Source organism: Canis lupus, chromosome 10 (genome assembly GCF_003254725.2).
Source record: "Canis lupus dingo isolate Sandy chromosome 10, ASM325472v2, whole genome shotgun sequence".
In the NCBI taxonomy this organism is placed as follows: Eukaryota; Metazoa; Chordata; class Mammalia; order Carnivora; family Canidae; genus Canis; species Canis lupus.
In genome coordinates this window covers 32769784-32793675 of record NC_064252.1, presented here as the reverse complement: position 1 = coordinate 32793675, position 23892 = coordinate 32769784, and the positions used below count along the sequence as shown (strand labels likewise).

At 37.3% G+C, this 23892-nt stretch overlaps 1 protein-coding gene across 8 annotated transcripts in view; it reads left to right on the top strand.

Annotated features, from left to right (window-relative positions):
• The window catches only part of RIC8B (RIC8 guanine nucleotide exchange factor B), a 99885-nt gene that overhangs the window by 1267 nt on the left and 74726 nt on the right, over positions 1–23892 (top strand). For all 8 annotated transcript variants that reach the window (XR_003142039.3, XR_007413506.1, XR_007413505.1 and 5 more), the window contains exon 2: positions 7758–7805. Coding sequence is in view for 3 of the 8 variants with exons in the window: in XM_025461905.3 (XP_025317690.1) it covers positions 7758–7805 (48 nt within the window). In the remaining 5 variants the exon portion in view is untranslated. The remainder of the gene's footprint in view (positions 1–7757; positions 7806–23892) is intronic.

Below are 23892 nucleotides of genomic sequence, written 5' to 3'. Positions count from 1 at the left end.
CTTCGTTTTGCAGTTGAGATTCTATATCAGTTAAGTAACTTGCCCAAGGTCATACTTGTGAGCTGGGATTCCAACCTAGGTCTTCAAACCATTCATTGTTCTTTCCACTTTACAACTCTCCAGTAAAAAGATATCTTGTTATAAATCCCAGTCACTTCTCTGAATGTTTCTCCAAGAACCGTTAGCTCTCCATCACTTTTCCTTCCAGGGATTTTACATGCTTACTTCAAAAGGTAGCATATCACAACTTTATTCTTCCATTTAGAAGACTACTTAATAGGAATGACTGACTGACGACTCACTTCGGTGAAAATACACTCAACACCAAGTCTCAGCCTAGATAAAGCATCTTTCTTCCTTTCACTTGCTTCCACTCATAGCTTCCCCTTCTGGGTTTGCTATGTGTTCAGCACTGCACTGTATTATACTTTGTATGATTGAGCTGCCAGTGTGCCATTTCTGCCCTGGGGGGGGAGAAGATCCAAAAATAAGACAGCTTGATTTCCATTTAATCTTCCCAATAACCCTGTGAGGAAAGTGGTGGTATTCCCCATTTCATGAACAATGTTTAGGATAATGTTGGCCCAAGTCCACACATTCATTGAGAGATGGGGCTGAGATTTGAATCTAGGTTGTCTGACTGCACTATCTACAGTACTGTGCTGCTTTCTTTGGGAGGATGTATGGATGGATTCAATTCTGTCTGTATCTTAGCTCATTCACTTTCTAATATGCTTTACTGTTGCATGTCTGCCTAATTTAGGAACAATTCTTTTAATGAATACGTGTACATATTGTGAAGATTATATTCATTTAATTTGATTTATAACTGCTTTCAAAAAAAATGTGAGGCAACTACAAACTGATTTTCAAAAGAAAGAGTGTTGAATCAATCAGTATTTATTTTTGCAATTACTATATGCCAGATATCCAGCAATAAATAAGAACTTTCTTCTCTGGTAAAGGGAGGAGTTGAAAAACCTCCAACTGGATCTTACCACTTTCTTTAATATTTCTCCTTCTTTTCATGGCTAAACTGATTAGAACTCCAGAGTTGCTCCCTTGAATTTATCTCTTCCTCTCCTTGATCTCCCTCTAGGTTGGTTTCTACTGGCCAAGTGCTGTCAGAGCTTAGTTTCTGGGTATCTCCAGCTCCCCTTTCACACTGGGAATGTTTCTAAAGTTGTAATGCCCAGTGTATATCATTTAAGGTGGTATTCCTGAAGTACTTTTGGGCTGCGCCTAAGAATGCTCTGACTTGACATGAACCAGGTCAGTCTGCTCCTTCAGAAAAGAGCTGTCATGTTTCATGCTGATTATAGTAGGGCTACCATACAAAGAAAACAGCTGAGGTTCATGTTGTCCGTGGGGCTTTGCCCCTCAAGGCAAGAGAGATCTTGGAGACAGATGAATAGGAAGGAGAAGTGTGATTGCAGTGATCTGGCAATAAAGATGGGGAGGTGGAATTAAATTGCCTGGCTCTATGGGATATGGAGTCTGAAACCCTGAAAAAGTAGCTGAATACTGTGTACTTGATTTTCCTTATCTGGAAAAACAGATTTGAAAAATGTTTAGAATAAGAGGTGATTATGGGGCATTGAGACACTATCTAACCAAGAACAGAAATGAATGATGTACAAAAAAAGTGACTTGTTCATTATTTGGAGGACGAATTTCTTTATGCTACCTTTATTTTTCTAGTAAAGCTAGAACTTGGGACAGTTCTAGAAATACAGCATACACATTTGAGTAGAGTATGTAAATATCCTGGACCATGTAAGAGGGCTTTTTGCTTTCCACTTTGAGATTGAATTCTGACTCTTTGAATTCATTCCACAGATTTTTGCAGAGGAGCATGTTTAATGGGCTATTCCCTCTAAATAGTGGAAAGAAGGTAGAATTTAAAGTCAGGTAAATCTTGGTTCAAATCTGCCTTTTGGGCAGCCCCGGTGGCTCAGCGGTTTGGCGCCGCCTTCAGCCCAGGGTGTGATCCTGGAGACCCAAGATCAAGTCCCACATCAGGCTCCCTGCATGGAGCCTGCTTCTCTCTCTACCTGTCTCTCTCTCTCTCTCTCTCTCTCTCTCTCTCTCATGAATAAATAAATAAAATCTTAAAAAAAAAATCTGCCTTTTACTGGCTTCATGACTGTGGATGTTATTTTAAGCCTGAGTCTTGGCTTCCTTATCTGTAAAATAGGGATAATATTACTGAAGTTATTATGCAGCTAAGTTAACCAAAGTTTAATGCTGTACACTGAGCAGAGTGCATCTAGGAGGCATTTACTCAGTGAGTTTTAGTTCTAATGAGCAACGTACTCAAGAGGTCCTGTGGCTCTGGAGCCATACTGCCTGGACTCTGATCTTCAACTTATCATTCATTTGGCCTAGGACAAGTTACATGACTTTGTTGTGCCTCAGTTTCTTCACTTGTCAAACAGAGACAATAATAGTACCTACATCATAGGTTTGTTGTCAGGATTAAGTGAGTTACATGTCTAAAGCACTTGTAACAGTGCCTGGCACTGAAGAAGAACCCGTAACTGTTAGTTTTGAACAAAAAAGGCAGGCATTAAACATGTAGCACTGAGTTGATGTGGCTTGGTAAAAAAAAAAAAAAAAAGGAAAATTGAGGAATATACTTCTATCCTTTCTCTTTTCCCCTGACCCTTACATTTTCTAAAGCGTAGCAAAATACCTTGTACCATGTTTAGAGCCACAGTTACCTATCTGGCTCCAGGTAGCAACATCTAATTTCTACTGTGTTATAGAGACTTTAATTTTCAAGCCTTCTTCCTTCATATACTGACTCTTGTTATTCTGGGGAGAGGGAAGATCTATTTATCTCAGAAAAAAAAAAAAAAAAAAGAAACTTGTCTGTTTTTCAAGGGCATAATGCAAGTTGACCCAGCACAGGAAAGTATTAAAAAACAAATAGGAAGAGTGGTTGTTTTTTTTTCATTTGTCTCAATTCACCTGTTAACCTGTATTGAGTGCTTGCTGTGTACAAAATATTACCTATCCCAAACCCTTTCATATGTCATCACATAGAATCCTCATATTAAAACTTATGAGGGAGATAGCAGTATTCTCTTTTAGTGGGGCATAGGAAATTGAGGTTCAGAAAGACAAAGTGACTATCTGTGGGCTCAAGGGCACAGCTAGAAGTAGCAGACCTAGTCTTTAGATTCCATATCCAGGGTTTTTTTTTGCAAGGTCAGGTTGTCTTTATCCTGTCTATTCTATGTTTTTGAGCATAGAAGAGAAAAAGGTTTTCAGGACCAGTACATTTTTTCCTTTGGTTACTATTAGGTCCTAATCACCTCCACTCCAGTTATAGAATGAGCTATTAATTATGGGTGGTATGGATTGTGCTAGTGTAGGCTGTTCAGGCTCCTCCTCCATCAAGGCCTGTTCTGATAACATATTTAGTAGAGAGATTAGTTGCCATCATTATGATTATCAGAACAAACAATGATCAAGGGCCCCAAGGTGTACAGTAGTATCTTAGTTCCTTGAATCACAGGATATTTAGACTAGAAGGAATTTCAAAGGTAACTGGATCTGTCCCCTTCAGTTAAGAGGTGAAGAAGCTGAGGCCTAGAGTCATCAATTATGATGATAGCCAGATAAATGGCTTGGTGGCCTTAGAGGCTCCCTGGGCATATGATTACTCCATATCAAACTCCATCAGGATTCCATTTTGGAAATATGACAAATTTATGACCAAATTAAAGATAAAGTTATTTAAGATACAAGCAGATAGGTAGGTCTCCAAGAGTAGTCCTCATAAAGAGGAAAATGACACTGATAGTAGTGAGGTCTTCATTTATGTCCTAGAACAATCTGATTAATGGGACCTAATATTGACACAGTTCTAGAAATGCAGACTACACATTTGAATAGGGTATGTAAATATCGTGGACCATGTAAGAGGACTTTTTGCTTTCCATTTTGGGGATGAGATCTGACTCTGAGCTCATTCCACAAATTTTTGCAGAGGAGCATGTTTAGTGAGCTGTTCCTTTGTTATACCTTGTTCTTGTTTCCAGACTGGATTATATAATCTCAGTTACTGGAATTTAGTTCTAGGAGTAATCTCTTGGTGAAACACAGCATACAACACACACACACACACACACACACACACACACACACACACACACCCCGCACCCCCGTTAGGCTAATTCCCTTATATCAGTACTGTTTTAATGTATCTTCTACAATGTGAAATAACTCTTAATTCGCTGATAGGTCAGTACTTGGCTAGATGCCACATCACAGGCCATGCTATAATAACAATAGTGGCCACTTAATGAACACCTGCTATGTGCAAGGTGCCATACATAAAAGATAAGGAAACTCTGACAGGTAGTAAAGTTGAATAACTTGACCAAGGTCACACTTTTAGTAAACAGCGGAACTGTACTCAAACCCAGTGCTTTCTGACTCCTGAGCTTTTTAGAGCCTACTCATAGGATATAAAATCTATGGGGAGGAGTCCTCTTAAGTCTGGTGTGTCACTCAGCTGTTTCTACTTTACTTGGTCTCTAAATTGAACAATGGTTTTACTCTTTAGTTTATATTTGACTTGCTGCTCCTGTTCATCTGGAAATTAAGCACATAAAGCTGAGGTGGTTGACTGTTGGTTAGCAGTTCTGTAAAGGTATTTACAGCCAGAAATGTTAGTTCCCCTTCCCTTCCCTTCCCGCCTTAGAAAGGGGATAGAATAAGGGCTAGAAGTACTGAATAGATTAGGTACAATCTAAATTGTATAAAAAAAACCAGCCTTAGAGAGGCCAACATCTTTGGATCCAAACAGTCTTAGAGGGCTGAGCTTCTGAATAGATTGGCACATTCAAAATTCAATTTGTATTGCCTCACATGCCAGTATATTTTCTAATTGAATTAAGCCCTCATGCTAGTTAGGACTTTTGAAAGCTTTTCTTTCTTTCTTTTTTAATGTTGTGGTTTTATGACCGGATCAGCCTTGCATTTAAAGGCAACAGAAGATTTAGTCCTTGGTACTCTTCTAAATTATCACCTTAAAAGATAAATTCTATGTAGAATCTGTTTAATAGATATATTTATAACTTAATGCGGGTCTTTCTAAAAGATGATTTCTTTCTCTGTTCCTTTACCATAAATGCCAGAGAAAGTTTAGGAAACCATTATATTGGCAACTAGGTTCATTTATTCCAGATAACTTATGGAATTAATATTTCACATATAATGGCAAAAAAATAGCTTTCTTGATTTCTAAGTACAGTTTATTTTCACTTGTATTGGACTTTTTCTCAGCTTCAGTTTACAACCTTAACCTGATGTCTGCTGCTTCTTTATCTAAAGTTAGTTTTTACTAAACCTCCCCTATAAATTCCTGAGTTATCTAATTCAAATTTACAGCTTGTTTTCCTTTCTTCTCTTTTCTTTCTTTCCTTGTTCATTCATTTGTTTATCTTTTATTTTTAAAATTTCCCTTTTAATTATAAAAATAATATACCAACAGTAAGTTTTGTCAAAGACATCACCAGAAACTCTACCACCCCTATACATTTGCTTTTATTTTTGCATTTTAACACTCAAGCCTTTGTTCGAATGCATCCATATACTTATGCAGGTACTATCATCATAGACATTTAGCTTGGTGTTTTACTATTTTTCCACTTGATGCCATTATAAGTAATTTTCTATGTTGTTACAGAGATGTTTAGCTATTTTTTGTTTTAATTGCAATATATTTCATCAGGTGGATGCATGGCAGTTTATTTCATCAGTCTCCTGTTGTTAGATATTCAGATTGTCTCTTTCTTCCATAATATTAGATAACGTTGTAGTGAATATGCTTATATTTTTCTCTCCTTCTGGATGATCTCATTAGGATAAATTCCTAGGAGAAGTTCTGCATCAAAGGATATGAATATTTTTATGTTTTCTAGTATATGTTACCAAACTACTTTCCCTTTTAGAGTTTATATCAGTTTATACTGCTGCCAGCAATATCACACCTAGATTATTGATGCCCATTTCTTAGAAGGCTTTATGTCCTCAGTCTTGCTCTCCTTTGATCTGGTCTGTAGGCAACTGTCCAAAATATTCTTCCAGAATGCTCTACTGTTCACACCTCTCTAAGAATCTTCCTCTGGTTGCCTGTCACCTATTTTCCAGTTCAGTTATAAATTTTTAAAATCAAGCCATTCTTACTATGTTACATCATCCATTTTAATTGTTTTGCAAACCATATGTGAGGCCGCCTCTCTTCAGTTTCTTCAAATGGCCCTTCTCTCTTACCTCTAAGTCTTCCCTCTGACCATTTCTTACATTCAGAACTGCTTCTCTGTCAGCATTTCTCCATCTCATTTAATTTCAAAAATTGCTTCTTCTACAAAGCGGACAACACAGAACCACCTGTAATGATGCTATCTTGAGTACTTTGTGTACTTCTGATGCGTTGCCAATAAATGTCAGTGTGGCCAATGAGAAAAATACAAAAGAAAGGCAGAGGTGTTCGGTGGAGATTTTTTTTTAAAGGAAAACGTAGGATTCATGAGAGCACTTGGTTCTCTTGAATAAAACTTGAGAAAAGAATGCGAAATTTTGTGCTTTGTTTTTGGGTATTATCACTGTTTATGTGACACTGAGCAAGTCAACTTACCCCATCCTGTTTCAGCTACAAAGTGGAAAATACAGTGTTGCCAATCATTTGGAGAGTCCTAACACTGTTCTCTTCCAATTATTTTTTCATCAATATCATTGACCTCATCATCATTATAATCGTAATATTTACAGAATATTTACTCAGCGCCAGGCACTGAGGTCGTATGTTATATGCCTTAGCTGTTTAACCTTCACAGCAGTTCTGTGAATAGGTCCCCCTTCTTTTCATAGGAGGAATCCACTGATAGAGATTTTATTACTTGCTCAACTAGTTAGTGGTGGAGCCATATTTAAACCTTAATTCTGGGATCCCTGGGTGGCGCAGCGGTTTGGCGCCTGCCTTTGGCCCAGGGCGCGATCCTGGAGACCCGGGATCGAGTCCCACGTCGGGCTCCCGGTGCATGGAGCCTGCTTCTCCCTCTGCCTGTGTCTCTGCGCCTCTCTCTCTCTCTCTGTGACTATCATAAATAAATAAAAATTAAAAAAAAAAAAATAAACCTTAATTCTTAGAGAATTACTTCTCTGAAATACCAATCTATCTTCCCTGTCTACAATTCTCTGATCATTTCTTACTGCATATGAAAAAGAAAGCAACATTGGGTCTTAGCAACACTGGAAGACCCTTCCAAATTTCTGTCCAATTTACTTTTCCATTCCCCTCTTTTTCCATTCCCCTGTACCCTCACGTTTGTCCTATATTTCACTTTGAAAGACCTATTTATTTCACAAATATATTTTCACACATCTGAGCCTTTGTTTCTGTCCTTAGAATGCTTTCTATTTGCCTCCTCACAAACTCCTATTCATCCCCCAAGGTCCAGCTCAAATGGTCTATACTCTATGCAAATCATTCAAAAAAAAAAAAAATCCAGATTTTCTCAGGCAGAGTTAGTGACTTAGTACTCTGTTATTTTGTCTGTTTTTCTGCTCTAGTCTTTTACACTGCTTAATAATTATTTACTTACATGCCTTTCCTGCTTTAATATGAATGTTGAAATACAATATGGGAATGCAACATTTTTACAGACATGTTTTTAAACATAACCAAAATGAAAAATCTGTGTAATTAAAATGACATTGTTTCCCTTTTTTTCCCCCCTCAGCATAGGGCTACTTTCAAATTTGAATCAACAGATGAAGATAAAAGAAAGGTAAGCCTTGGGGTGTGTGTGTGTGTGTGTGTGTGTGTGTGTGTGTGTTTCATTCATGGACTCTCTAAACAGTGAACAACAAGTCATCTGATGATTGTTTAGTTTTTGGTTTCCTTTCACTTTGCTTTTAGGAATGCTAAGAAGAAGACAAGTACCAGGGTTAGTATGGATTACACACACCTTTCTCCTCTTCCATCCCCATAGGACCATTATACTTGCATAAATCAGGGGAATGGGAAGGGTTCAGAGGGGACTGTCCCGTGTGTTCTCACCTCCAGAGATTGACTTTATTTGGTGGCAGAACTGTAAGCTGCCCAAAATGCATTGCTAATATTGTGAAGCTTGGCTTTGGGTTAAGTTTTGGGAAAGCAGCTGCTTGTGCTGTTGCTCCTCAACCACACATTGTTCCCCGTACTGGCAGTAATTTATATTGTTGTCAGCAATTGTCTTGGTCACTGACTTAACAGACAGGCATAGGGAAAAATGGAGTCAAGAGCCTCACCAGTAGGGGAGTTATTATAAGAAAGGGTGAATCAGAGGGGCACCTGGGTGGCTCAGTCGGTTAAGTGTCTGACTCTTGATTTTGGCTCAGATCATGATCTCAGAGTCTTAAGATTGAGTCCTGCATTGGGCTCTGCAGTAGGCTTAAAGCCTGCTTGAGGTTCTCTTTCCCCTTTTCCCTCTCTCTAAAAACAACCAAAAAATAAAAATAAATAAATAAAATTTTTAAAAGATTTTATTTATTTATTCACTAGAGACACACAGAGAGGCAGAGACACAGGCAGAGGGAGAAACAGACTACGTGCAGGGAGCCCAATGTGGGACTTGATTCTCGGACCCTGGGGATCATGCCCTGAGCTGAAGGCAGATGCTCAACCACTAAGCCACCTAGGCATCCCTAAATAAATAATTTTTTTAAAGGGTGCATCAGAGATATGACCGTGTAGTTTATGTTTGCCTTTTGGGGTTGCCTGTGGTTGCTTTTAGAGCTGATTAGAGCATGATGCTAAAGAAGAAGCTCACTAGCTTCCCTTGACCATTTTGCTGGGCAAAATGACTGGGCACCTGGGTGGCTCAGCAGTTGAGCGTTTGCCTTTGGCTCAGGGCGTGATCCCAGAGTGCTGGGATTGAGTCCCACATCAGGCTTCCTGTATGGAGCCTGCTTCTCCCTTTGCCTATGTCTCTGCATCTCTCATGAATAAATAAGTAAAATATTTAAAAAATAATAATGTCAAGACCAAGTGAGAGAATATGTCTGAACCAGTGTAAGCCTATCACTGCTGCTGAAAAAATAGCTTAAAACCAGTGCTTTGCTGGGAATAGTCTGATAATACCTTGAAATCATCCCTTTACCTCCACCCCTACCCCCACCTGATGTCTACATTTCACTCATTTTACCTCTTAAGATTCCTACCATCCATTCTCTCCTTAATCCCTGCACTAATTCACACCTTCATCTGAGTTACTGTACCAGTTTCCTGACTGTTCTTTCTTTTTCCAGTTATGTGCCCTTTCAGTCTGTTGTCCATAATTCTAAAACAACAATATAATCATATTACTCCCAACCTTAATATCCACGAGTGACTTTCTTTGCCTATAGAATAAAGTCAAGCGTCTTAACATGATATAATACATGTCCAGTGATCTGATGTCTGTCCACTTTTGCAGTCTATTAGATACTACTCTCTATTGTATTTTATGCTTTAACAATATGAAATATTTCCAGCTACATACATATCTGCATCCCTTCTGCTTTCTTTCTAACTTTCCATATATGTTGTGTTCTACCTAGAATACCCTCTCCTTCTTTATATACTACTTCCTCTTTTCACCTGGTTAATTCCCACTTAGCTCCAGGAGCACCTCCTTTAGGAAGCCTCCTCTGGCATTCTATCAGGGTGAAGTATGGTGAAGTATCCCTCTTCAATAGTCCCATAAAATTCTATGTAAATCTCTAACATTATGTTTGTACATTGTCTCTTCATTATATATTGAGGTCTCTCATTGATAGACCCTGCAAACTCCAGTGATAGATACTATTGGCTTATCTTTATATCCTCGACATCTAGAATGCCCAGCACATAGTAGGTTAGCCAAAAAGTATTGAATGAGTGACATGGAGTATAAACTTTGAAGGGTAAAGGTTTAAGTCTGATTTTCTTTTGGATACTCTGGTTTCTCTTCAGATCACATAAATCTTTCGCCTTTTACTGATTTTCTTTGGGATTTGAATAATGTAAACAAGACTCAAGTACCTTGTAGAGCTAATTTGCAACTACGGTTATGCTGTTTGAAGAGCCTTTTCAAGATAGGCCTGCTCAGGCCTGACCCCTTATCTACTGAGTCAGAATTTGCTGAGTGGAATCCAGGCATATGTATTTTTATAAATGGTCTTTGGGAAATAAGTACTCACACATTGGGTGGGAGTACAAAATGGCACAATTCCTATGGAACAGAAACTGGCAGTATCTACCAAAATTACAAATGCATTTTGCCCTTTGACCAAGCAACGTCACTTTTAGAAATCTATTCTGTGGATAGCTTCAACCCAAGTAAACATAGTTATTCATTGAAAATTGTAAATAATAGCAGAAGATTAGAAACTAACAAGTGTCCAGCAATTAGGGAGCATTTGAAGAAACTAGGGTACATCTACATAATGGAATACTGTGATGTAGTAAAGAGGGGGCCCGGGGAGAGGGAGAAAGATAGGTATGTGCTAATGGGAGAGTTAAATGAAAAAAAAGGAGTAAGGTGTTAAAAAGAACAATTTTGATACATTCATGATAGGTGTTCAGGCTAGGGAGGCAGCTGCTATTTTTATTTTATTTGAGAGAATTTATACTATATCTGTTGATTCACTGTACCTTGGGATTCTGACACTAGAATCTTTGATAGTGCTTTTACTGGTCAAAATAAGCACATTAAGACAGATTCTCCATACTCCATATAAGTTTCAGTTGATGGAGAATAATTTCCCATTTAGTTTTAATTTAAGCATGTGTGTTTTCTGTAGTATAGTAGCAAAACCTAACATTTCAAAGTGTTGTCTTTTACTGCCTGCTAGATCTTTGGAGACAGTTGTTTCTGTGCTGGTATTATTTTCAGTGACTATGTGTAGATTCCTGGGAGATCTGATATAAACATAAGCAATTAGGGACCTAGTTAGCTGTCTTATTAATGGAAAAAGATGGGCAAACAAAATCATTTTAGTCTCTAAGGGTTAAAATCATTAGTGACTCCGTGTAAGGCCCTAAGACTATCGGAATGCTCTAAAGGATCTACATCCTAACAGCTTTTTAGGTTCTCCGTGTAGAGAGACAGAATAGTAGGCATGTCTCGACATTAAACCCAGTCTGAAATTAAGAGGAACTCAAGTTACTGTCTAATTTGTTTTGCTGCCCTAGCATTCTTTCTCTTTCCTAAATGTGTCTCTGGAGCCTTCTGCCACCAGCTCCGTGGTAACAGCAGCACCCCTTTCGATAAACTAACTACAGGTGCTGTCTTTCTGAAAAACATACCTTTCTTCTGAAAAGTTTTATGACCACTTAGAAGTAAATGTAAAGGAATAGACAGAACCTTTCAAAAAATAAAACATGATTGTACTGTGTTTTTTAGGAAATGGTTATAAATTAATGATCCTTAGGCCTAATTCCAAACACTTACGTAGTGCTTTGCATTTTTACAAAGATTTACTTTGCAACAGTAATGCAGCAATTCTGTAAGTCTGGTGAGAATATCACCAATCCTATTTTATAGATAAGAAAACTGAGGCTTATGTTAATGATAACTTGCTAACACTCACATAACTAGTAAACGGCAGATCCTCAAATAGAGAATGGATTTTCTGATTGTAAAGTGCAGTTCTGCCACTGCTCAGTGCTCCATAGCTGCCACTCATTCCGACTTGAGGTGTATTTTCAGAAGGTTTGAAATTGTGACTCACTACCTTATTTTATCTCTTATTCTTGAGAAACCATTTAGGCAACCAGACTTAAATTGGAAAATAGCAAAGGAAATTACCAAAAAGGAGAGATTAAGTTTTTCTAGAGAAGTAAAGTCAGATACAACTGTTATTTTGCATATAATGCAAATAGTTCCAGGTGCATATGAATCATTGTATAGTTAGATATAAGCACCTGCGCTTATTGAAGCATTTGCCTTATATCCTCTACCTCTAGGCTGTGATTGTTTACCTGCACAAAACAAATACACCATGCAAATCGGTAGGATGGAGGGAAGTAATCTGAAAATTTACATCTTGAGGAAATGAAAGCTCTTATATTTGGCTTCTAAAACACAACTGATCTCCACACCAATAAAGAGTACTAATTGCAATAAATGTTGAAACGTACATGTCGTTTAATGAGTAAAAAAATTGCAGTTCTTTCACCTGTGAGATAAGAATACAGCCATATCATATATAGAAAACCTCAGTTGTTGTCTAAGATAAATCTTTGTGTACGTAGTGATTTTCCTCAAAAGAATAAAGTTAAAAATAGCCAAATTTCAAGCATTTATCTCATTACCTTTAAACTCATATAGATAAGCCCATTTTCTATAAAGGCAGACGATAATTGCTGAGTTGAGAACTCTTAAGAACAAGAACTCTGGCTTAGTTTTCTTTATATATATATTTCAGCCTCCCAGATGGCAGAAATAGGCACCTATAGTAAACACCTGTTAAATAAATGGAGGAACTTGTAGATTGAATGGGGGCCAGAATTACAATGACTTGTACATATTGTTTGACTTTGATATTTTCTTAATTACACAGAATCTCAGTATAATATTGTTTACGGGAAAAAATGGATACAAAAGCATTCAAACAGTATGATCACAGTCATGTAAAAGTAATAACTATAAAAAGAAAAATGATCATAAGGAAATTTACTAAATTTACTAACTGGTGGCTATCTGAATATTATTACTGTAGGTGATATTTTTTCCCTTTTCTATATTTAAATAGAAAATTACAGTAGGGGATCCCTGGGTGGCGCAGCAGTTTGGCGCCTGCCTTTGGCCCAGGGCACGATCCTGGAGACCCAGGATCGAATCCCACATCGGGCTCCCGGTGCATGGAGTCTGCTTCTCCCTCTGCCTATGTCTCTGCCTCTCTCTCTCTCTCTGTGACTATCATAAATAAATAAATAAAAAAATTAAAAAAAAAAAAAGAAAATTACAGTAGATGATAGTGATTTAAGAATGTGATAATTACATAACATGTTACATATGCTACTCTATAGTAGTGTGGTTAGAGGCATAAGCAAAGATCAATACTTTTTAATCATTTATTTTCCTTAAAATTGAGCCTTTTTGATTACCTTATATATACCTTTGGAGGGGAACTTTAAAAATGCTACTAGTTTGGAAATAATATTGCCTATGGAGCCAATTTATGGTGTGAAATAAATTTATATGAACATAAAAGTTCATTCTACCATTTGAAATTTTCTTCTTTTTACTTCCCCCTCCCCCTCTTGCCAGATTTGAATGTGCTTGGCATATTAGTAGAGATCTCTGTAGTCCAGATATTTTTTCAGTAATTCCTGTGTGCCAGGTCCTGTGTTAGACCTTGGTTGCTAAGTTGTCTATTTGCCTTGTGGTGTGTGGTTTGGCACATTCTCAGCTACAGTTGCATACTGAAGATTGCCATTGTGGACTCTAGAAAATGAATGGATAAATTTCCATATTAGATTCTCCTCAGGAAATGTGCCAAGACAGAACCATCAATTCTATACTGTGAATCCATGCTTAGGAATAGCTCAAGGCATGATGCTTGCTCTGAAAGCCTTTTATGCTTATTTTAGTTACTTGAAATTGTTAAACTCCAGTTTTCACTAAAACAGAATGAGCTTCATATGCCTTATAAATTTGACTCAAATTTTATTTTATTGTCTCACCTTAAGGAATACTTTGATACAAGTACATCTCTTATTTAGAAGATAATAACTTTAAAGAGAATCATTTTCAACATCTTGATTTCTTTGAAACACATATACACACATAGTCACACACACACATATACAACCAAAAGGATCCTAAACCTTTTACTTTTTAAAGTTCCTGTGTCCAGCTGGGATCTGGCATAAAACTTGGCTAGAAGGGCTGAATTGTATCATAGATCAAGGTGAATGCCTCATAGTAGTTTAATAATTTGGTATAAAATAATTTAAATTTCATTTCAGACTCCATTTTTTATTTTGGATGTTTGCAAAGGCATTGAGAGACTAAATGTAGGGAAAAAGAACAAAACAGCTCTTCTGACTTAGCAGGCCATAGATGTGGCAGCCCACATAAGGTCTTTGGATCACTTTTTAGGATTTCTTTCTCAGAATTATAAGAATAGATCTCCAGTTTGTACTTTAGCGTTTCAGATTCATTTTCTCTTACAAGAAAACAAAAACAAAAAAACCTCAACAAGAAGTTCCACTTCCAGCCATGATAGTATGAGTAGTTCTACAGCCTGCTCCCCACTGAAACTGATAAAAATTATTTTTAAAAACAATCATTTAAAGTCTTGGAAGGAGCATCTGGGTGGTTCAGTCAGTTATGTGTCTGCCTTCTACTCAGATCATAATCCCATGGTCCTGGGATTGAGCCCTGTATTGGGCTCTCTGCCTGCTCCTCTCTCTCCCTCTGCAGCTCTCCCTGCTTGTGCTTTTGCTCTCTCTCAAATAATGTTTTTAAAATCTTAAATATAAATAAATAAATAAATACATACAGTGTCTGGAAATACTCCTAAGAACATAGAGTCAATGAAGAAATACTTGTTCAAGAAAATCTACTAAAACTCAGTAAGAAAAGTGAAAATCTGTGGTATTAGAACTGAGACCTGCTCCCTCCTCCCATTAGTTGAGTGAGATGGAAACTATTCTCCAAACTGATGAATTCACGAACATAGAGCTCTCTCTTTCCTCAGTTCTCAGGTGGAAGGCTCTCTTCCAGTAGAAAGGTAAGATCAGTATTTCTCATCCTGCCCCAGTTACCTGTTGCTGAGACTAAATTCTAGGTGAGTGCAGCTGAGAGGTGGGTCCTCCTCCTTTCACCCAGCCCCCACACAAGACAGAGACTCTACCGTGGATATGGAACCATGGAAAATAGAGGAGCCCCAATTGCCCTTGCCCTGGCCTGTGGAATGCAGATTCTACTCTGGGAGAGGCAAGTTGAGGATAGCTGGGACTGCTATTCCTCTGTCCCCTCTTCAAGCTCTCCAGGAGGTGTCACCCAGAGAGAAGCATGACATTACATTGTCTTTGCCCCCTAGCATCAGAACCAGAGCTCAGAAATTTTGTCTAGAGAACAAGCAGACCTAATAGCAGAGACCTGAATCTCTCCCAAAAGGAACCAACATCATTTGCAACGGAGTGTGAAGTGCATGCCTGAGGGGACAGGTTGTGGTGAAAGGAGGAGCTGGAGAGAGATTGATAGTCATTGGAGATGCAGGCTAACCAGAAGACTGGCTAATTTGCTAGAGAGAAAAGGGGAAAGAGGCAGCTGGGAGGAACCCTCCTGTGGTTAGAACAAATTCTAAATACTGACCTCAGGGACTATCCCTTCAAAGGAGCCCTAATAGATTGGTTCAGTTTGTGGAGCAATTTATGCCCAGGGTATTGTTGAAGACAATAGATCAATCGGCTGGTAGTTGTTGGAACTTAACAGCTGGGTGTGGTCAGAGAAAGAGAAGGTCAAGGAGGGGCCAGCCAAAGCCACTGTCATTTTAGGATGAGCCCCCTGAGGAGCAACATCTGCAGAGAGGGAGGGGGAAAATATACTTAACTAAAATAATTCATCCAGTCACTGAACAAGTAACAATAGCAAATCTTGATCTAGATTCAGTATCCATTGTTGCTACTACTTATTATGTAAAATGTCCAGTTCCCCCCCAAAAAATTATATATGAGACATGTGAAGAAACAGGGAAAGAATGACCTATATACAGTGGGGGAAAAGCAGGTGACAGAAACTGTCCTTGTGAGAATGACAAGATGCTGAGTTTAATGGACAAAGACTTCAAAGTAGCCATTATAATTATATTCAGAGAACTAAAGGAAGCCATGATTTAAAAAGTAACGCAAGGGTTGATGACAATGTCACATCAAATGAAGAATATCAGTATGAAGAGAGAAATTGTTAAAAGGAAAAAGAAGAACCAAATGGAAATTTTGATGTTGAAAGGTATAATAAAATATAATAACTGAGATAAAAATTCCCTAAAGGGGCTCAACATTAGGTTGAAACTGGCCGAAGAAAGAATAAACAAACCTGACAGTAGAACACTAGAGAATGTACAAGATAAATAACAGAGAATAAAGAATAAAGAAAAGTAAAGAAAGGCTTAGAAATATGGGGCAACATTAATGCCAACAGCTATATATAATGGGAGTCCCAGAAGGAGAGGAGAGGGAGAATGAAGAAAAAATATTGAAAGAAATGATGGCTAAAATTTTCCTAAATTTATTGGAAAACAACCTACACATCCAGGAAGCTTAATAATTCTGAGTAGGATAAAGTCAAAGAGATCCACAAACAAATACATCATTAGTAAAAACGCTAAAAGCCAAAGACAAGGAAAAAATCTTGAAAGCAGCAAGAGAAACATGACTCATCACAAGGGAAGCTCTATAAAACACAGCTGACTTCTCAAAAATGTAGGCCAGAGGCAGTGGAATAACATATTCAAATAGCAGAAAGAAAAAAACCTCAATCAAGAATCCTATTACCAGCAGAGTTATCTTAACAGTGCAAGGAAGATAAAGACATTTCCAGATAAATGAAAAACTGAAAGACCTTGTTCCAGACCCACCTTATAAGAATTATACTAAAAGTTCTTTAGACTGTAGTTTGAATTTACATGAAGAAATAAGAAGCACTGGAAAAGGTAATTTTGTAATTGTAAAAGACAATATAAATGCATATATTTCTCCCTTCTTAACTGATTTTAAAAGCATTTATATAAAACAATATGTATATAATGTATTATTGAGCCAATAACATATAGAAATGTAGTATTTGCCAAACAGCACAAAGGTAGATAAGAGCAAAACTGTATTAGGCTAAGGAAATGACTCCAGATACTAATTCAGATCCTCAAAAACAAATCAAGAAAATCAGAAATGATAAATAAGAAGGCAAATATAACAAAATATCTAAGTAGATGCTTGATGTTTTCTTTTTCTCCTCAGGGTCTTTAAAAGACAAAATTATACAAAGTAATAGTTATGATATATTGTTGGGTTTGCAACATTCATAGATGTATATAATGACAGTAATGCCACAAAAAGAGGAGAAGGGAATAGCATCATATAGAAATAATGTTTCTATAGCTTGTTGGAACTAAGTTAATATAAATCTGGAGCTGATTCTGATAAGATGTATATGCTAAGTAAGCCCTTGAGCAACAACTAAGAAAACTCAGACTTAGGAAATAACTCAGTTTTTAGAAAAGCCACAAAACCTTGTTGAAAGAAATTAAATAAAATCTAAATAAATGGGAAGATATTTCATGCCCATGGATTGGAAAACTGACTTTCAATAAAATGGCAGTACTTCCCATATTGATCTAGGATTTAATGAGTTACTTTTTAGAATCCCAGGTAACTTCTTTGTAGAAATTGACAAGCCAATTCTAAGATTCATGGAATTGAAAGGGATTCAGAATAGCCAGATTAATCTTGAATAAACTTGGCTCACAATTCCCAATTTCAAATGTACTACCAAGCAACAATATTCAAGATAGTGTGGTACTGGCATGAGGACAAAGTAAATATAAATATATGTGTATAGACATAGGTCAGTGAAATAATATCAAGAGTCTAGAAGTAAACACATGTCTCTGGTCAACTAATTTTTGACAAGGATGCCAAAACCATTCAATGGGGAAAGAACAGTTATTTAACAAATGGTGCTATGACACCTAGATAGTCTCATATAAAAGAATGAAGTTAAACCTTTACCTCACACTGTATGCAAAAGTTAACTCAATGGATTAGACCCTAATGGATTAAGAGCTAAAACCATAAAATTCTTAGAAGAAAACAGAGATAAATCTTCATGACCCAGGATTTGGCAATGGATTGTTAGATATGACCCCAAAAACACAAGCAACAAAAGAAAAAAAACAGATTAAATTGGACTTCATCAAAGTTAATTTGTGCTTCTAAGAACACTATTAAAGTGAAAAGACTGCCCACAGGATAGGAGACAATATTTTCAAATCATGTATCTGGGGGATCCCTGGGTGGCGCAGCGGTTTGGTGCCTGCCTTTGGCCCAGGGCGCGATCCTGGAGACCCGGGATCGAATCCCACATCGGGCTCCCAGTGCATGGAGCCTGCTTCTCCCTCTGCCTGTGTCTCTGCCTCTCTCTCTCTCTCTGTGACTATCATAAATAAATAAAAACTTAAAAAAAAAATTAAAAAAAAAACAAATCATGTATCTGGTAAGAGACTTGTATCTAGACTATATAGAGAACTCAGTAAAGAGAAACCCAATTCAAAAATGGCAAAGAGGGATCCCCGTGTGGCTCAGGGGTTTGGAGCCTGCCTTTGGCCTGGGGTGTGATCCTGGAGTCCCGGGATCAGGTCTCACATCAGGCTCCCTGCATGGAGCCTGCTTCTCCCTCCTGTGTCTCTGCCTCTCTCTGTGTGTCTCTCATGAATAAATAAATAAAATCTTTTAAAAAACAAACAAAAAAACAAAAATGGCAAAGGATCTACATAGACATTTTTCCAAAGATACACAATTGACCAGTGAACACATGATCAAAATGATAACTCGACATCATTAATCATCAGGGAAATGCAAATAAAAGCCACAGTGAGATTCTGGTTCACACTCACTGGTATGGCTAGAATAGAAATCAGTAACAAGTGTGGGAAAGGATGTGGAGAATAAACCCTCATACCTTCCTAGTGAGAATATAAAATTGTGCAGCCACTTTAGAAAACAGTCTGGCAGTTTCTCAAAAGGTTAAACTCAGCAATTCTACTCCTAGGTATAATTGCTGAGGTATAATAAGAAAAAGGTATAATCCTTTTCTTACACAAAAGAAATGAAGATATATATCCATGTAAAAACTTATATGTGAATATTTACAGCAGCATCATTCATAATAGCCAAAAGGTAGAAACAACCCAAATGTCTTTCAGTTTGTAAATGGATAAACAAAACATGTTAACCATGCAATGAAATATTACTCAGCCAAGAAAAATAATAAAGTAATTGATAAGTGCTACATGAATATACCTTGAAAACATTATGCTAAGTGAAAGAAGCCAGACACAAGGGCTATGTATGATTCCATTTGTATGAAATGTCTAAAATAGGCGGATCATAGTAACAAAGTTGATTAGATGTTGTGTTGGGGCTAGAGAAAGAGGGGAGTGGGGAGTTATTTCTGACTTTGGATTTCTTTTTTTGATAATGAGAATATTCTAAAATGAGACAGTGATGATGATGATGGTCATACATATGTGAATATACTAAATCAATGCATTACATGCTTTTAGCAGGGTGAACTTTATGATATGTGAATTGTATCTCAATAAAGCTGGTTATTAAATACTAGTCAGTAACATACACTGTCCATCATCATTCTAAGCAGTGTATGAATTGGATTGGACATGGATTAACATGTCTAATCCTCACAAGGCTATAAAGTAGGTGTTGTTTGGCTTTGCAGATAAGGAAACTAAGGCATACAGGAAATTACTTTTCCTAAACTAATGAAGTAGGAGGCCATGACCCAAGCCCAGACAGTCTGGCTTCACAGCCCAAGTGCTACACTATACTGCCACTCGTTAATAATTGAATTGACCTGTTGTATAGCTTAGGAATTGATTCTATTCATTTTCTGATTTTAGGCTTCTAAAATTTGAGACTTGATGCAGAACATAAACAAAGCTTTGACGCTGAGCTAATTATCAGCATTGACAGGAAACAGAAAAGTAGCATGCTTTGCAGTATGACTGAATAGGATAGTATGTCGTGTACAATTTCTTTTTCTTAGGAGTTAGCTCTTCCTTACAAAGTTTGATCATGTACTAAGGAAAGGAGAGAACATGTATGTCTTTGACTAATTAAAAATTAGGGATCTGAAAGAGTTACTGACTGAACAGACATCTCCACTTTCCCAGCTTCCCCATTTATAGATGAAAAATTGAGAAGTTGATTTATCCAATATCACAGTTAATGAATGGAAGAGCTAAGACTCAACCCAGGTCCTCTGTCTCCTTTTCTGCCTTCAGTGATGATATTTGCAGGCCTCTTTCTCAGAGAACTCACACCTAAAGTAAGGGACCCAGAATATCTTCCAGTGCTGTGATTCTTCTAAGGTATCCTGCACCAAGGGTCATTAGACTCTGAATACTTTTAGTAATGGGAAGCTCACAGCAGCCACTCTGCTGTCAGATAGTTTTAATTATTAGAAAGCTTTTACTTGTATGAACTCTAAATCTGCTTTGGTTGATCCCCCTACTTATCCATGTCCCTCTCTGCCTCTACCTTTGTTCACCGTTTGTTTTGTCTTCTTGCCTCCTTCTTGCCTCCTTTCTGCCATACCATCTCTATCATTCCTCCCCCTCCCCCCCCACTGACTGACTAACATTTATATTTATCAAAAAGCTTTCTCTGGCTGAATTCTGCATAATTTATTCTTTCAGTCTTTTAATACAGCTTAAATCACTATACACTGAAATACATTTACATTCCTTATTCATTCATTATACATATGTTCAATCTTCCTAATATATAAACAACTTTTGAGTTTTTTAGCTTTTAGCTCCCCAACCCAAAATAGACTTCTTGTCACTTAGAATTTATTTCTCTTGAATAATATGCATGTACTTGAATTTTAAGTGGGGAACATTTTGAGTTGTGTGCCTATATGGGGGCTGAGTACACAAGTGCTCAGTAATGGACACTACAGATTCCGAGTGAACACCATAGAACCTATAAAATTAATGCATAATTACAATGTTATGCTTTTAACATTGACATTTTCCTTTTTTAAGTAGCTTTGCTATGAAAAGACAAATACAGAAAAAAATTTCCTAGCCATATTGTGCCTGTGTAGAGTATTCCTGTTAATGTTTCTCAATCTTTTTGTCCATCTGGCCATCTTTATGATGTAAGGTACATTAACCTCTCCTCTACCCCAGGCAAAAGATTTTTAAATATATAATCTCATTTAATATTTATAAGCCCTAGATGTTATTCCTAATTTTAGAAATGAGGAAATGAGGCACAAATGATTTCAAGAAATTTGCCCAAGATCACATAGCCACAAGGACAAAGCTAATGCTTGAAACCAAGAGCTTTCTTCACTTCAATTGTACTGTTTCCCAATAAATAACATATAAGGTGAATTATATCCTACAGTATGTTCTTTTAGATATTATCTGTATTGAGTAATTATAGCAACTCTGTGATAGATACATTTCTATATTACACATGAGGAAATTTAGTTTCAGATAGATTAACAAAATTGCTCCAGATCCAAGTTCAGAAAATAATAGTACTAGGGACTAGAGAGAAACCAAATAGTCTGTTCTGTGCTTTTTCTGCTACATCACTAGCGTCTTCTTATGACTTTGAGCATCTCTGAAATCTCATAGCTATCTCTTTGGGACACCTTAACTTCCCTCTTGTCCCTCTTCTCAACTATCTTAGTCCACTCTGGTTGCCATTAACAGAATACCATAGACTGGGTTGCTTAAACAACAGAAATTTATTTCTCACAGTTTTGAGAGAAATAAATTGTTTTTTGAAAATAAATATATTAAAACTCACAATATAATAAGTCACATGAATTTTTAAGATTAAAAAAATAAGGTATGAAAGGAATATTGTAGCCAAGGCAGGATCTGTTGGATGGTACCTCCCTGGCCTCTCAAGGTACAGCTCTCTCCTGAGGAAGGTCAGGATGCCAGCAATAGGTTTCATCCTGAGGCCTTTTCTCTTGGCTTGTAGGTGGCTGCCATTTCACTGTGTGCTAACATGACCTCTTTGTGCAGAAAGTAGGGGAGGGGATATGTAAGTGAGCTAGCTCTCTAATGTTTCTTCTTATAAAGACACTAACTCCATTGGACCAGGGCCCCTCCCTAATGACCTCATCTAACCCTAATTACCTCGCCAAAGCCCCATCTCTAAATACCAACACACTGGGGGTTAGGGCTTCAACATATGAATTTAATGGGGACACAAACATTCAGTCCATAACATCAGCTTACCATCAGAGCGCCCCTGACTGTCCTCTGTACATACCTGGGCCATTAGAGCTGAGAACCAGGGATTCAGAGGTAGATTAGTTAGTACAGAGCGAATAGTTGTAGGCTGTAGGGTAGATGGCATTGGACGCAAAGCAAGGAAATCCTAAAGAGACTGTATAGGAAAGACCTTGATAAACTGAAAAAGGCAAAAAGGCAAAGGAGCTCTAGAGATCTGTGGAACCATGATCTGTATTAGCCACTAAGATACAAGGTATATGTCATGACAGTGTCTGTCTTCCAGCCTTATTAGAACACTGCATAACCAGACTATAGCTTATGCTAAGAATTCACTGAAGGCTAAATGAGATAATGACTCTGGATGTCTTTTTTAACAACAATAAACAACAACTGATGATACGTTTGTATTTGCCAATATGTAAAACATACTTAAGTATTTTAATACAGGTAGTGGAGAAAAGGGCTTTCTGAAAAATAAAAAAAACTCTTAAGTAGTAAGAGAAGCAGAGTTGGCTGGTACTGTATTTGAATAAAAATAAAAAGTTTGAAATGCCCATTTCTGCCCTCTGTCAGAAAAGGATGGGCAACTGATTGATTTTGTATTTCCATTTACATCTAAGTGGTCTTCCTATCCCTTAATGAACTCTTGATGATGCAACATGTCTTTCTCAGGATTGCTAATTAGCAAAAAAAACTTGAGCCAGACTTACGTAATTATTGTTCCTCTGCACTCTCTTTTCAACCTTTTTGGCATGATTACCCTGGTATAGAACTTAGCCAGAAGGATTGTCTTACTGAAAAATGTACATGTGCAGTAAGGGAGACTAGAGATGAAATTTAGGAAGCGAGATAAAACCTTACTCACAAGGACAGTATCCATGACATAAAAAGTGAGAATTACTATCACTTCCCAAGTGTGTGTGGGGGAGACCACAAAAGTCCACAGATAAAATATTAAGCTAAATATCAAATGGACCCAACTGCATGAGTACTCATTTAAAAAATTTCATCTTTAGTTTTTTATAAAGAAATTCCAAATTTGACCTTCAGAATCCTTTCTTCAACTTTTATTAAAAGCACAGTTTAGAATTCTGGCAATGAGTCAGTGATTGTTTAATATTTTTGTAAAATACAAACTTTTAATAGGTCTGTCTTGTAGAACTGACAACATTGTTTCAACTGTTAATTATAGTAAGCTTATTTTAGAATTTAGTACCTCTCTTTCTCTGTCTTGCATGCACACACACACACTCACGTGTGCTGTACACAGAGGGCAAAAGTTTAGACCTATCAGATTTAGGTGGCTGACCTTCAGCTCCAGTTACAAACTAAAATTAGATCCTTGTGGAATATATATCCAGTGACATCCATCAGAGGAGAGAGTAGGTACAACCTTGAGAGGCCAGGGAGGTACCATCCAACAGATCCTGCCTAGCTACAATATTCCTTTCATAACTTATTTTTTTAATCTTAAAAATTCATGTGACTTATTATATTGTGAGTTTTAATATATTTGTTTATTTTCATGTAGAAATTCTTCCCCACCCTACCCCCACTAAATCTTTTAGTAAACCAGTGGTTAAAGAGGATGTACTAGGATTGTCCTGTGACTTTAAGTATCCCTGGCATTGTGCCACATCTCCCAAATGAATGTGCATAGTTTATTTTAAGAGCAGGGTCCTATCCCACCACTATAGGAGCCCTGGTTGGAGCAAGAACATAAATTAAGCATGTGGTTAATGTTGTAGACATAAAAGACAAAAAGTGGGTGGGCGGGAGTCCATTCTTATTAAAGAGAAAGTAGCAGACTCTAAGAATAGGTATTCAGTACTATGAAAATAGAAGAACAGAAGCATTAAA